The following is a 16,117-nucleotide window of genomic DNA, read 5'->3' as shown; positions in this document are numbered from 1 at the left end:
CAGTATCTTATCCTTAAAAATTACTCTTGTCCTGAGTACTTCGGATCATTTTATGGAGCAGATGCTGGGATATGTATAGAGTGAATGCATTGGATATGTTGCTATGCATTAAGTAGCAAATGATAAGAGTAGTACCAAGTCACAAACTTAAAGGAAGTGGAAAACAAACAAGGTTGCCATAGCCAACTTAAGGCAAATTGAGTGAAGATAGATTATTAGATCACAGCATTCAGTAAATTATTTTTTTTCTTCCCCTGTTTAGATCTTCTGTTGATGCTTAGATCTTCTGTTGAGGCTGGAATTATGTCAAGGAGACTAGAAATGCATGAGCACAGACATTCTAGGCCATAATGAAATAAGGCTGATCTTAAACTCTCGTGGTCTGTATGCAAAATAGGCTTTTGATTGATGTGTTGGCTTTGTTTAGTTTTTGCTTTAATATTAGAGTAAAGGTTTTTGTTTAGCTTTGTTAGATGATGAGTGTGAGTTCTCTTCAGCATTTTAGTTAAGCCTTACGTGCTCTTCAGAGTGGGGAAGATCTCCCATATTTCATAAAATTTAAAGGCTTTTGGCAACTTGAACTACAGTTTGTTGTGCAAAAGTCAGAATACTTGAAAATATGCTTTCAAATAACCTTTTGTATGGAAAAAGCAAATGCTAGCCCTCTTAGAAATATTTCCAAAAGCAAGGATTTAGAAGACATTCTAACTTTAGATAATAAGTGGCAGGCTTTCAAAAATAACTTTGGGGGAGCTGTTTTGGGTGTAGTCATTCTTAATTTAGAATCCCATTATTTTGATACCTAAGGGTAGAAGAATACAGATTTAGGCACTAAACAATTAAAATATTAGTGCTAAATTCATAGCACGCTGTTCATATGGGTGGTTGTTAGTGCACGTTTGTAAGGAGGATCTTTTGAATTTTTTTATTCATATTGGATTGCAAGAAACCATAGATGCTAATTCTTATATTTCCATCCTGAAGTATTCAGAATACTCTGAAAATTGGTGTTTTCAAACTTTGTGCTCTGAGATTACCATCTATATTTTTTCCAGAAGTCTATATGGTAGTCTAAGTTTGTTGTGGTTTTTTTTTTTAGTATGTAATTGGTATGTATGGGTAGCTATGCCAACCAGAGCATCAAAGTTAACACTTGCCACTGTGGTTATAAACTATATCCTTTTGTGACAAAATATCTGGTCTTAAAACAGAGATAATATTTGAATTCAGGGTTTAAAAGTCTAGGGGCTCATTATAAGCTGGTGTGACAAATTTCCAATTTTGAGTTGCATTATAAAGAAGAGCTGTAACTCTTGCCAGCTAAGAAAGACCATTTTCTCATCTTTACAAGTGTGTGGATTGTATGTTTCAGCAAAACAGGTGTTTGAACAGTTCAGGGAATCTGAAATGCTGCCTGGTGTGTAGCTGCACGTAGTGGCATATTCAGATTACATCTCTGGGTTGTGTTGGTTCTGCCTTAGTTATTTTTATTGGTAATAAGCACCACAGACCTTTGAGGGCTGAAGGTTTTGGCATATGAAGAGTGTAATTTAGTGTAGTGGGTATTGCTTTCAGTGTTCCTTTTTTTCTTCCAGCTTCTAGACTCCAGGCTTTAGATCTGTTAGACTATTGTGTTTTGTTAGCTTTTTTTTTTTAAGAAAACCTAGTCATATAACACTCTACACAGTTAAATCACCTGTTTTACAGTGGAATTACAACTGATATAGGGAAACTATTGACAAATGTATAAATATTGTACAGTTCTATGAAGCCTTATCATGGTATCAGATATAAAAAATAAGGTTAGTGTTAGTGTTTGAAAAAAGACTTTGAAAAATAAAGAATCATTATATGTGCAGTAACCTTCCTCTCTCCAATTGATGTACAAATTTGATTGGCTTGCTTCAAAAGTCAAACGTGATGTTAGTCTTTTCACCTTTTCCTCTAGACTTCACACTGAAGTACAGCACCGACAAAGACTGAGACCAAATGCTTTGCTGGCTTTCCTATTAAGTAGGATTCTTAAGAAAATAAAAGCTGTTTTTCCATGCAAATATGTTGTTCTGAAGTGCAGCATTACACTCAAACTGGTATTTTCCTTTTGTCTACCTCTGTTATTCCCCAGTAATATATAAAAATATATTTTTATAAACTATTAATTGAGCTATTGAGGCATTTAATAGTGTATGGAGAGGTTAATACAACTGTGACTTTCTTTTCAGCAGATTTTCATTGAGACCGAATTCTTTTGATGTTCTCCTTTTTTAAATGATGCAAATTTTTATAAATTAACCTGAACATAAATTAAAATTTTTCACAAAAGTTAAAATTCTATTTTGAAGTATGATTATGAAAATCCTGTAGTATAGAACAGTGATGTTTAATACCAAATTTTAACAAATCTGAAGCTGAACAAGCTGAGTTGCTTTTTAAACTTACATTTTTTTCTGACTGAGCAGCTTCATAAATAAATTGGTAAGAAGTTAAAACCCCAATGCAATTTTCACTATATTTCTTCTTTAATTAAAAGTGCTTTCTAATGACTTGTCTTGCTCATTAGAAGTGACAAAATCAAACTTTTTGCTCGGTTTCTAGTTTTCCCTAGGTTCCATTCCAGTGTTCTAGTATACTGCATGTTCCTTGATCTCTAGGCTTTTGGTGAGAGGTTCGTTTTAAGAAAAACTGTCTCGTTCCCTCCATATGTTATGAAAACACTAGCAGCAGGTTGAAACAATTTGTGGATAATCATTGTTGCTCAATTTTGAACTAAAGAAATAGCTGTTTCTACTAATTCACACAGTGTAACAAAATGGATGTGAAGCCACTTAAATTTAAAGAGTATTAACTGATACTTCAGCATAATTCAGCATAGATAATCACTTTCTTAACCATGCAATACCAAATCACTTGCTTAGCTTCAAGATATATTGGTAGTTTGCTTTACAATCAAATGCTATTTAGTTGTTTGCTGGCAAGGTAATTGTATGGAGTTACAAGTATTCATCAGAGATTACATGGTTTGAGGAGCATGGCCAAGGTAGACATCTGGAAACAAAAAGCCCTAAAAGAAAAGGCACATAAGTTTAGCGGGTTCTCGAATGTTCATATACAGCTGTAAAGAGAGAATTAGTTTCATTTTGCATCAAAATGTTTATCTGTTTCTCCTGCTGACTTTTTTAATTACTTTTTTTAATTGAATTTCAGTCCCTCGTACAACTTAAATTTTGTATAAGGATTGCAATTCACTTAAAATCATTAGTATGTTAAATGCAGTGCATTTTAGCTAAAACATGTCCTAGACATTATTCAGTTAAGGTTAATCTATTTACAATTACAAATACTTAGCTTAATTCACTTAAGAAAACTTAAAGGTATTGGATGCTTCATAGAAACCCAAACTTGTCTTCAAAAATTTTTGAGTAAAATCGATATCCATACCCCGAATTCTTGAACTGTATAACCTAACCAAATTCTTAAAATAATGAAAAACACATGCTTATAGATTTTAATTGGATTTTAAACTCTTACTTTTATTTCTGAATTTGAGGAAACATACTGCAGTATGATAAATGAATTATGTAAGTTGTGTACTTGTGTTGATTTGACTTGTCTGTACTTTAGTGCTCATTATACAAGGCTTGAAGTCTTACTGTCAGGATACTCTGAAAGTTCTGTAAAATATTTATAGAATTATGAAATCTTTTGCAGCAAATTGTTTTTTGCTCATTCTGTAATATGAAAGTATATTGTTAGATTAAACTTTTCAGTAAGTTGACTTGGAATTTTTCTGACAGGTTATTTTCTTTCGATAAGTTAAATTGATCATTTTCATTTATCTTTTAGAAAAGCAACATTTAAAAAAAAAACATATTTGAATAATTTCTAGACTTGTGACAGCATCTGAGAATTCCTTGATTTGTCTTCAATTTTGTTTCTTAAAGGGGTTGTGTTTTATACTACCTTTTTAATAAACAAACTCGTGAACAAAACAAGTCTTTTCTGATTAGTTTTGAGATAACATATTTGTCTTACTTTTTTCCTCAGTAAAAGGTACCATAGCATTTGGTGCACAGTGACTTCAATTTATAAAGCATATGTGTTAACATGCCAAAAGTTTTCCAACTGGAGTCCAATATACATGTTGCCAGAACTGTAAGTGTTCACAGTGGGACATGGTATTTGTTCCCTCTTTGTGGGTTTTGTCTCAGACTTCATTCTGGTTTGGTGTGTTAATGGACCTTGCACGAAGGTAAAAGGAGCAGGAGGAATGAGTGCAGACGCCATAGTTATAATTGAGATTGGGGGCGGGGGGGTGTTAAGGACGAGCAGAATTTCAATTTTTATTCTCAGAAATGAAGATTTAACAAAAATTTTTTTTTGGTTGTTCAAAGCTTAACGTTTTGAATGCTTAAAAAGCACTGGAAATCAGTTGTTTCAACTCCTATACTACAAAGGAACAAGGATGATAATCCCATTTTTACTCAGTAGTTCTTTGGGCTGTTCACCTAGGAGCTTTCAACTGATGCCATCTAACAACCTTACGAGTGCTCTAACTGCCAGCCTAAGAGGAAATTCTTGAATGAGGTCTTGAAAAGCTTTAGCAGAAGAAATCTCGGCTGTATGAAACACTTTAGCAAAGGGGAGCAAAGAAAGAGGGATTGAGATGTTGAGGGCACTTGGCCCTGCTGATAGACTGGAATCCAGTCTGTCTCAATGAAAACGTGTTTATGCAAAGAGTGTGTCAACAAAAGACTAAGCACTGTCCCGGGAAATCTCACAGCCTGGTAGTTAAGTTGTTGTGGGAGATGGCAGAGGGCGGATTCATACGTATTTAGGCAGAGGGAATTGGATTGTGCTCTCCTACTTTGTGGGTGAGTAAACAAACTGTTAAGCTACTGCATAAAAGACATAATGTCACCAGTTTGGTGACTCTAGTTCCCCCGGTGTATTTTTCCAGCTAAGACTTCCAAATTTGACCCTGATTCAGCATTTCTGGAATGGCTGCAATTCAGTAATTTTGGTAAACTTGCTACAAAAAAACCCCAAGCTACCTGTTCCTTGCTGCAGCCCTTACAGAACAAGAATGATATTTTTATTTTCTGAAGATTTCTATAGTCATTTAAACAGATCTAGCAAAGGAGAGAGAGAGAATTGGTTATCCAGCTTATCTGGGATGGAGACAGGTGATCTTTTCCTTCTCGCAAATGTTTGTAGTTACACACTTAATGCTGAATGTGCTGTAACCTGGCATAGGAAAGTCCTTTCTGACCCTGGCCAAGTTTGGTTCTCTGCCACAACTTGTTTATCATCTTACTCTAAACTCTTCCGAAGTCCAGACACATTGTCATAAAAAAAAAAAAAAAAAAAAAAACCCAAACAAAAAAACCCAACAAACCTACTTACAATCCTATTTTCCTCATTCCTGAAACCTCCTAACCCGGTTGACTTGTTGGAGTGCATTTCATGCATTCTTAGCAGATAGGCTGAAGGAAACGCCTAGTTCACTCGCAGCTAGAGGCTAGAAAGCATGTAGGGAGTTCATGAACGTTGCTTGTCTCCTCCTGCAGTCACTGCAGAGGCAGATAGCCTGCCGGGGGAAGGATCCCAAACTGCTGGACACAGCATGACCGTCCCACATCTGAAAAATCTTACTGGCGTGACACCGCTCGTGGCAGTGAGTTAAGGTAGGAGAATTCAATGACAATTTCAACGTGCGTGTTCACTGACTTTCTCAAATGTTCCCTTATTGGAAAGCTACTTAATGAAAGAGAACGCCCGCTTGTTAAATTATTGCTTAATACTTGGGAAGTGGAAATTTTAAAATTTTATTTATTTTTAAAACTGGTTTGGGCTGCATGAAATAGAGAATACAGAGTCCCCTGTCTGATGCTACAGTGATGGGTAATTAATAGTACCAGCAAGGGTGGGGAATGTGAAAAATATTGTAAAGTATTGTCACTTGTGGTGAGCAGTCAACAACCATGTCTCTTAAGCCTGTGTTGACCGTGCATCCTTGTCCATCTGAAGGACGAATAACCTAGACAACTACTTGCACTATTTTGCCATAATTAACCCATTCCCAGAGTAGTGTGAGATGAGTTGAGTCTGTTTCATCCTGAGCTCCACTTCTACTATACTTTGGCAGCAGTTTGTGGCAGACACAAATCGGAAGGATTTCTGCCTTTTTTTGCAGACTTCCTGCTGGAAGATGAAGAATGGGAAGTTCAGGTAATGAAGAGCGTAGTGCACCAAATCTAAGTCCTGACTCTTGGGACATTACATTCCTCATGTGCCTGTGGTCGCTGAGAGGACTGAGGTATAACCTAGGTTATATCCAGCCTTCTTATGACTACTTCTCGGAAAGCACAAGAGGTTTTTAAGGGAAATGAGAAAAAAATAGATAAATGACCATTCTTTCTTTTAAAAAAATGTATTTTTCTTGCATTGTAACTACTGTGGTCACAATTCACATAACAGCTGCTACACACCACTAAACGGTGCTAAAAGAACTTACAATTAACATCACGAGCAAGTTAAGCATGTTAATAAAGTGGTACAAAGACGCAATGGCTGGCTGAGTGAGGAACGGGAAAAATAGACCTCTGGGCCAGAGCTCTAATGCTTTTTAAATTGTATGTTGATGTGTAGTGGTGGAGCAGTGTAGGAAGATCTGGTTTGCTGCTTGCTGTCGAGATGGCTTGATGTAGTCCTTTCTCAGGCCATATGGTCGCTGATGACTTTGCCAAGCTTTCACCGCTTGGGTTGGAATTTTCCATGGCAAGCCTTGGCCTCCAGCTGAGCAACCAGAAAGTTTCTTAACCTAAAGTGGGTTGCTTTCTAAAACAAGACTGGGAAAAAATAGTCTCTCTTCCTGTGCTTGAAGTTCTTCCAGTTGTTTGGCTGGGTTGTGCTAGTTCCTGCTCCCCTCATGTGCCTTGGGAAGGTGCCTGTAAATCGGGAGGAAGGTTTTTCAGTTTAAGTTTCTGTGTTTGGGAAAGTTTGGTCAGTTTTAAAGTTCTGAAAGATGGTCTTCTGAATCAGATGACTATTACAGAGTATCCTTTTGCATTTCCGAACTGGTGACCAGCCTGTATGTGTCCCATCCCCACCACTGTGTTCAGGTTTGGAGCTGGGGAAAGGATGCAGAAAGGGCAAAGCAATAGAAATCCTAAAATGAGGACTGAGAAACTCTTGAGATTGCACATAATTTGGTAGTTGATGACAGGGGATTAGGGCTAGCTGAGCAAGGGATCATGAAGGGGGGAGAACTGAACAGAGAATATAGGGGAGGTAGAGGTAACAAGCAAAACTAGACATAGAAGCAAATGATAAAGATGGACAAGAAGTGTGTAGATGAAGTCTTAAGCATAAAAAGGGGGATGGATTATGGCTGGATAACCTTAATCCTCATATTTCTTAATGTCTGAATACTTGGTTTTGCAGCCTGAACAGTGTTTTCATGTGTAAGAAACACTGAGAGACCATTTGGAGGCAGCCTTTGCAGATACTTCAGAACACAGATGAGTGCAATGTTTATTAGGAAGCTTCTGAGGATTGGGGGGGGTTATGATTAGAAAAGAAATCAGATAAATGTATCGGAATAGATTAAGCAACGCTGCGTATTGCAGGATTAGTTGGATGGAAACACAAATCTAATGATTCATTAGGTTTTGCATGATACAACTGGCTATCGGCCGAAGGTTTCCCTGGTTTCTGAAAAATAACAGCCGCCTTTTTGCTACCAAGGTAAATCAGTTATGCTAAACAGTGTGATGAGCTGACAATGAGACTGGAAAATTGAATAGAAACAGCAGGCACTTCTCACTGCATTCATAGCCTGAGCGTTGCTAAATATGATTTTGATTACAGCAGAACGTATGAGCTCTGGTTGTAGAACTAGCTCCCCTGCGGCCAGAAACTGCACAAATGCATAAAAACGATGCTTCTCCAGGGCAAGCAGTGACGTTCCTTGTCCTATTCTTACCATATCTGGCAGCAGAGATTTTTAAGGAGAACAAAAAGGAGTCTTATAGTCTTCTGTTGACTTCCTGCAAACTATTTTAGAGTAATTCCTGCCCTAAATCCATAACTTCTGGTTGAGCTACAGCGTGTGTTTTAGCAGTCTTGCTACCAAAGTTTCAAGCAACTGGCAGACCTGCCACGTTCCTAGGTAAGTTGTCTCAAACAAAAGAAGTTTTTGTTTGCCTTTTTTTTGTTTTACTTGAATTTGCCATAATTTGAATTTCCAATAATTTAATCTGTCTTTTTCTACAGGTGAAGCAACTAATTACTCTCAGAAGTCTTTTCCTTGTGAGGGTGTGTGCTGACAGTGATCAAGGTACTTTGAACTTTACCTTATCTAAAGTTATTATTTTAAGCTCCAATTAGTATATTTTTCTTCTTTAATTTTTTTTTCACTTTGTCAATATGGTTTTTGAACAATGCAAACACCAGAATTGGACAAAGCATTTTGATAAGTTCACCCTGAGCTTCATCCAGGGCTAATGCCACCTCTATATTGTCTGAATTATTTGCCGAAGTGCTTCAGTTCTTTCAGCACAGTTCCATACTCAGGGTATGTTTGCACAGTGCTAGGTCCTAAGCCCAGGGTTATACAGGTGGATGAAGGCAGGGGTGAGAAATGACAGCTGATGGATAAGTGTGCTCATTTTATTCTTCAGTAGAGCCGATGCTATGGCCTTGACAGGTAACTCATACACGGTTGGTATCCATCAGGCTCTCTGCACCTCTGAGCCATTCACTGCTTTCAAGATGCAGTATTCCTTACTAAGGTTGCATATTGTACAGTTATATCAAACTTAAGAGTTCACCAGCAAAAGATACTGCATTGAAAGGGTTAAAAACTAATTGAACTCAATTGGTCTGATTGGGTAAAATGCACTCCCATCACAATTCTGAAAAATGTAGTACATATTTATTGAAAGGTTTCTCTTTTTGTTTTATACTTAAAGTATTTCATATTGGAAGTATATGATAAGGAAATCAGTAAAGAAAAGGTGCGTGGAAGAAGCAGAAACCCAGATAAAGAATCTAACCTTACTAGTAACGGCTCTTCTGGCCCTACCAGTTTCAGGAGGAAGATGGGCTCACCACTGACTGTGCACTTTAAGTTGAATAGTATTTCTTTGACCGATCTGGTTTTTTTTGGCAGGGACTGTTGGTTCTTGAAAATGGAAGAAACAAGGAAGCTCTCTCCAAAGCCGTGTAAAAGCAAAGAACCTGTGAAAACAGAATGGGGGTCTCAGAGTGTTGTATTTACGTATTTCCAAGGGGATATTAACAGCGTGGTAGATGAACATTTTTCTAGAGCTCTAAGCAATGCCAAGAACCCACAAGACCTGAGCACAAAGCACAAGGGCGAGACTGTTGTCCTGAAGAACGGTGAGCCGCTTTCCATGCGTGAGCGTGGCGTTAGACGGGGGTGACTAACTTTCACTAAGGAACTTAAGATGCAGCGTGCTTAAATTTGGAACTGTGCGCAAACAGAAAGCAAGAAAATCATGCTTGCAAAGCCCTGGATTATGTAGCTGGGACTTTCAGAGTAAATCCCTGTGCTTGCTGGGGTGCTTCCCAAGCTCTCCGTGGGTCTGTTGGCAGGACTGGGTCCTCATTTTCCAGCCAAGAGTCTCCATCACTGTCAGATGCATTAAGTGCATTATGATTTAATTTGTCGTCTTTGCAAAAATATATTTGTCTAAGCTTGCAATTGTTAAAAACCTGCCTATGCTAGTGGCCTGTAAGAAAACGCATGTAATATTTATTTGAAAGTATTGGTGGTGGTGGTGTAGTCTGCTTTTAGTACGAATTTGTGGTTGATTTTTAAGATAAGCAGCACCAAAGTGAATATATACTTCTGTAAAAATGAATATGCAGTCTGGTAGCATTCCCTTTGAAGTCCGTTGGAATTTGCCTTGGAAAAAAGTAAGAATTGATGGGACTTCAGATGCTTTCTTTCTCTTTTTAAGTAGATAGCATGTCTCCCCATCAGTGGAATTTCTCTTCACATTGCTCCAAACCATATCCGTCATCTTCTGCAGCAAGCATGCCAAATTCTGGTCTGAATTTTTCTGCTGCTGGTATGGCAGGCCAATACCAGCCACCAGCTCTGCGGAGTCATCCAACTCAACCTGCAGATTTATGGCCCTTCCCTTCGATTGGGACTCCCAGCCTTACCAGTTCGGTATATCATCATGCCTTGCCTGACCTGCACGCGGTAGATGAACCGATCTCTGACAGGAAATACGGTTCTCTTCTTGGTCTCCTGCAACAGGAAAGGTGCCTAACATCCATGCAAGAATGTACCATGAAGCAACACTCAAGTTCTGCTTGTATGACTGGACCTGCTAGGTTACAAAATATAAGTCAAAGTTCAGCTCCCGGGGGAGGTAAGGAAATACTTACTATCACTTTATTCTTTGATGACATCTTATGTAAAGAGACAAAATACTACAGTCTGTTCCTAAGGTTCTCAAATTGGAGCCATCTTCAGCCCAGCTCAGAGAAGTTTTTTTCAATAGATAACTCGTGATGTGTATTGTGGTACTTGGGATTGATTAGCTATATAGTATGGCTTAATCAAAAAATATGCATTGCCGACTTGCACAATATTTTACCTTCTGGCTTACATTAGGGAGATATTTTAAGTGAATTTAAACATTATTCACAGTGCTATCAGGATCTCTACCTTATAGGTAGCAGGTGTGGTGTGTACCAGATGCTCCGGTATTATGACTGGAAAGGGGTGGCCAGTAAGAGCCCTGAGCAACCTATTTTACTGTGTAGGGCGTTAATTGATATTCTGAATACAGGAGGTGAAGCTGCAGCCCTTACCAGAAAGGCCAGGGATTTCTCTCCCTCCCCAGTCTCTGTCTGTAGCTGGAAGGACTAGGGTAAAGGGGCTGGCAGGCTGGTCTTGCCTTGTCTCCCAAATAATTGCTGCCTGCCATGAAGCACTGCTGCCCTGCGTGTCAAAGGCTGCGATTGCTCTCCGCAGTAGATTTCCCAGAGCTAATGCAATTCATGCAGGAGCGATGATTGTTCATTATTTATTATTAACAATTAATAGGAATCCCAATCCTATGTACTGCCAGCACACAGAATAAAGACGGCTGGTGACTGAAGTCCATTTCCCGGGAGCTGACGTCCCCACAGAACCTAGGACTGGTGGATAAAATTGCTCCCTTGTGAGTAATTTCTGCCTTTTGAGAAGCTCTCTGGGATCAGGCTTCCTGGCCAGAGCCCTGGTGCCCTGTTAGCGTACGCCTGCATTGCTGTTCCTGGGCGTTACCCAGATAGTCAGCTTGGCACTGGTCTCCAAGAAAAAGGGTTGTGAAATTGTTTAGGGATTCTGCTGGAAAAATACGATGCCTCCTACCCGGTGCTTCTAGATAAAAAGGGCCAGGCTTGTGAAGAAGTGATCCTGAGTCTTAGGTTTTGAAAAATAAGCAGCTGCGAAATACCTATGGGTTACCCAGTTCCGAATCTGCATCAGCAGTTTGAATTTGGCAGAACATGGGCTAAAAGAACGGTTTATATCTGCGGGCAGTCTTATCCACAGGTCCTCTTTTGAGGCTCTACCGAAGCTATGTGGTTATGAGGACCCCAACTGTAGGTGTTTTGCCAACTTATTCCTGCTAGAGTGTCTAATGCCTGTGTGTGTCTGTGCATGGAAAAGGCAGAGTGTGTATGTCTCCAGCTGGAATACAGATTTTCTGCTCATGATATGTAGTTAGATAGATTTAGCTGAGACTGTATGTATGTGTTGCACAGGCGCGCACCCTAGACTTTTTGCAGCTGGTAAATGACAGTCTAATTACTTTAAAGACACTGTCTGGACTTCTAGGATTTCATTTAAGAAGAAGGTTGGGTGCCCTCTTCCCCCAAGGGGGCAATGTGAGCTATCGAGGCTTGGGAGCCCGAGGAACCGACTCCTCCAAAAAAGGAGATGTTTCATGAAACTAGTCTTGGCATTGAAAAAGGGAAGCAGTGCTAACAGTGGACTTTTGTCCAAAATTTCAGAAAGAAAATGAGAGGGGAAAAATTGAAAAGGAAATTAAACAGCTCGATGTTCCCCAACTATCACCAATTAAAGCCTTTTCTTTCAGGATGTTTACAGGGCCTTTCTGAATGTTCGAGGAGCCTCGTAACACCACATGTGTAATGCCACACACGTGCTTATCAAGCAACCCAAAAAGAACAGATAATAAATGGCTGGCCCATGTTCACAGGGAGTCTTTGGCAAGTCCTTAGGATGTGTGCATCTAGTCTGGCTGTGGGAGTCCCTGTTTCTTGGCTCTATCTGTTAAATATACTTCTCATTGCGCTGTGTCGTGTTTAAGAACAGCTGATATTTATATTTATGGAAGTGTATATTGCTGTGCCAGACAGCACAGAGCTCCCCAGCACCTGTGCTATAGGCTGGGCTGCAAAAGCACAAGATTTCTTTAGGAACTACTGCCTACTTTTAGCTCTATGTTGAATCTCTGCTCATCTCAAGTATTTTATTTTTTTTTTAAGAGAGGAAAGCAAGCTCTTACCAAGACTCAGAAAATCCCAGTGTAAGCCATGCCACTGCAGGTGAGTAATGAAACCAGCAGGTTTGGAACAAATTAATACTCACCTAGGAATGATAACTGCCTTGCTTGCGCACACAGAATTAAAGATGCTTCCTTCGTTGCTTCCAGACTGTATTTCAAAAGCTTGCTTTTCCCCAAGATATACACACCACCTCCCATAACTACATTAACAGAGGAGAGGGAAAACATTCTGTTAAAATTAAATACATGATTTTCTAACTCCATCTACCTTAGTTTCTGTGGTTATATCATCAGCCTGCCACTTCACAATGCCTATTTTGCACTGGCTGTCCATGTTTCGGATCCCAGAAAGATAGGACACCCCTTGCTTTGTATGTCAAGCACCCGGCTTCAGGCTGAGGTCCCTGTTGGACCTGTGTGCTAGCGTTATTCCAGGTTTCACCAGCAAATCCACCACACTACTAGGAGAGTTATTCTAAGAAATTATTCCCAGAGCATTCAGGCTTCCAGATTTTTATTGGTCTCTTCAGACTGTGTCATACCCTGATGTTGGTTCTTTGATGTGCAATATTTTGGGGATACTTTGGATGGGTCATTGTGGTTATTCTAGTAAGGGCCTTCTTGCATCAGACCCAAAGGTGCAATTTTGTTTGCACAACATCCTAAGAGATTGCATGGACTATGCTGTTTGACTGTCCTGATACTGCTGTGTCTTTCAGGTATTCAGATTCATGACAGAAGACGAGATTTGTACTTTTAGCAACTGGATGTTTCTACTTTATTCTGAAAGAGAAAGTGCTTGTGTGAACTTTTACTATTTGCAACTGTGAATCAAGAAGAAATGAACTGCAGCTATTCTGTGCTTTTTCTCTCAGTTGGAAGAATACATGTACTATTTACTATTTGGGGAATGAAAAATCATCTTTTTCTATTCAGTAACTTCTAATAGCTGTGGTATTAAACCTGACAGTATGTTTGTTGTGAAGAAATATTGTCTACTTAAGGCTTTTCACGTAGCCCTCTCCAGAAGGACTCTTAGCACTTTTTAATCTTTCTGTGTTTATTTATTTATCTCTTATAAGAAGCACAATTCTTATAAATGCAGTTAACAACTGGTAACTGCAGGGAAGCACTTAGCATAAATTCGGTGCTGCAGCTTCTTATCTTGATTTGATATCTCCAAATTGTTTTAAAATAGTTTTAGACTATGGGCAAAAGACTTCAAGACAACCACAGGTCAGCAAAGCATGTTATCATATTTATGTTTTGGAAGTACAGTAATTTGTAACCATACTTGCAATTCACAGGGACGTTCTTCAGAAACAATGTAATACGCATATGCCCGAAGGTTCTGTTTTGCCCTCTCATAATGTATAATCATTCTGTAGAAAACAGTGAATTAACACGAGATCTGGGAGGAAATCTGGGTCTTTACTGGATGCAATTAAAATACCAGTGAGCAAAAAGCTGGAGGTGGGAATGATCTATTTTCCCAGGCTCTCTGCAGGTGTAAAAGGTTCTTTTTCTAAATAAACCCTGTGTGGTTGAATTTTAAATTATTGAGTTTGAAGGCTCTGTCACCAGAACAAGCAAAAATCCTTCCATTCACGGTAACTGCGTCCCACCGACCTCAGAACGGCTGAGCGGGGGGTGGTCTCGATGCTCCTCCGTGCAGCAGACGTGGCAGCCATGAACTGTGCATCAATCCTGCACGTTCAGATCCCCACCTCGCTTCACCACTCGCCCTTGGGAAATATGTTTGCTGAAGTTACTGTGAGTAAAACCTCATGTGACTGATGTTTACGTTTGTGTATATAATCCCTGCAGTAAGAGAGACTGCTTAGCCTTTATTGTAAATCCTAAGGATAAAAAAGATTTGGGTTTATTTTTTCCTTCTTCATTAGCTATACATTGATTTAATATAAAGGAGCACAATTAACTTTATCTGACAGCTCTATGCAGTTGCTTAAGGAAAGATGACGTTTGAGATCCTAGAGCTTGTGATTTGTAGGACAAGTCCTTAGGTGGTGTAAGTGTTTGTGGCTCTGTTTACACCAGATATCTGCGCTGCCACCGGTCTTTTTCAGTTATAACGCCTTGTGTAATTTTATAAGTAATTTGAGTTCAGCAACTTCAGACGTTTATGGTAGGGCTTAAAGAGAAAAATTTTTAAAATCCCAGTTTGTATCCTATAGACTTGCTCTAGCATATACATGAGCTAGACCAACCTGAGATCACATACAAGAGGAATCATTTTAACTAAATTAATAAAAGGTAGAGCAACATCCTGTCTTCCTGTAGATAAGCACTGAAAAATCACTCATTTTTAATATTTCTACAAAACTGCCTTTCTTCTCTTTTATGTTTAGGAATACCTCTCCAATTAGTTTTCTTTTGTCATCCACAAACCACTTAACTCTCTGATTTTTAAGGCTATGTGGTAATATAATCTGACTTTCTCTATGGGCTGAAGCAAAGATGTACTCCGTATATCTTATCTTACTAGCATATTTTGTAATTCCAGTGAAGCTACTGCTTCAAAACACTGAAGAATTATTTTTGTCTCCCTCTGTCATGCCTCCTAAAAGAAAATGCTTAAATAATTTAGCTCTAAGGTCTGAAAAGATATATTACAGTATATCTAAATGCTCTTAAAATGCAGCGCGTCTTGGAACAGTTTGGTCCTGTGCATGTCACAGCCGGGAGTATTCAAGGTGACTTACAAAGCCCGTGTTTCTGGTGAATCAACCAAATGGGGTTGGACAGCGCGGGGGAAAAAAATCCTTGTTTTTAAATGCGTGCCACTTATTGCAGGGACACGAGGCATCACTGATTCTGCCTTGACATGGGAACACTTTGAGTCATTGCTGCAAGGTTTGGCAGCGCCGCGTCCTCGCCATCCGGCTGTGTGGCAGACCTGGGGAAAGGGAGCAAGAGCCCGGGCAGCCCAAGGGCCGGTGTCTGATCCCGGACCTCCCTCGGCAGCGCTGTGAGCCGTGGTGCCGGGCTCCGCACCGGGCACGTGCTCCCTGGCTGTTAGAAGAACGATGACCTTGGGGTAGAGGGCTGGGGGACGGAGGCTCTGCTGCTCCGGTATTTTATCCTACGCCACCGCAACAACGTGCACCAGGGCGTGCCTGGGTTTGTAGGCATCTTAATTTTCTTCTGCGATGAAGATAGTTAACCCATCGGTGCAATTTGCCTTTAATGATTTAGTATGAACAGAGGTTTGAACATTTCACAGCAGTTCCCTACATTAGGTAGGCTTTTCTATATACATGTATATAATACATAGATGTAAAATAGACATATACATATATATTCCTCTACAATATTGTTTGTCCAGAGTGAAGTGTTTCTTGCTTTCCCGCTCAGGCTGTTGCTGCATTCCCGATGCTGCCATACTGCCGTCATGCTCCGATGACGGCGTCTTCATTCCCATTCAGTACGTGCGCTCTTTTGCTCGGAAGGACTTGGCAGGCGGTGCGCTGCATTCAGCAGCTGCCATCTGGTACTTCCCACGGTTATTTTCGGTTCCTCCTCTGAATGCAGCCATCGGG

General features: G+C 39.7%; 1 protein-coding gene across 1 annotated transcript; it reads left to right on the top strand.

The window, feature by feature from the left end:
• The first annotated feature begins 9,191 nt into the window (after nucleotides 1-9,191).
• Nucleotides 9,192-13,317, top strand: VGLL1 (vestigial-like family member 1). Its single transcript, XM_009579106.1, has 4 exons — nucleotides 9,192-9,402; nucleotides 9,987-10,406; nucleotides 12,538-12,597; nucleotides 13,277-13,317. The coding sequence occupies exons 1-4, from the start codon at nucleotides 9,192-9,194 to the stop codon at nucleotides 13,315-13,317; spliced, it is 732 nt and encodes a 243-aa protein (XP_009577401.1).
• Nucleotides 13,318-16,117: the final 2,800 nt, after the last annotated feature.

Source organism: Fulmarus glacialis, unplaced genomic scaffold (assembly GCF_000690835.1).
Source record: "Fulmarus glacialis isolate BGI_N327 unplaced genomic scaffold, ASM69083v1 scaffold1236, whole genome shotgun sequence".
NCBI lineage: Eukaryota > Metazoa > Chordata > Aves > Procellariiformes > Procellariidae > Fulmarus > Fulmarus glacialis.
This window is presented reverse-complemented; position numbering and strand designations above follow the sequence as displayed.

Coding starts and splice junctions, on each gene's coding strand:
- VGLL1 (XM_009579106.1), top strand. CDS start 9,192: ATGGAAGAAACAAGGAAGCTCTCTCCAAAGCCGTGTAAAAGCAAAGAA. Junction 10,407..12,537: donor AAGTTCAGCTCCCGGGGGAG/GTAAGGAAATAC, acceptor TTTTTTTTTAAG/AGAGGAAAGCAAGCTCTTAC. Junction 12,598..13,276: donor TGTAAGCCATGCCACTGCAG/GTGAGTAATGAA, acceptor TGTGTCTTTCAG/GTATTCAGATTCATGACAGA.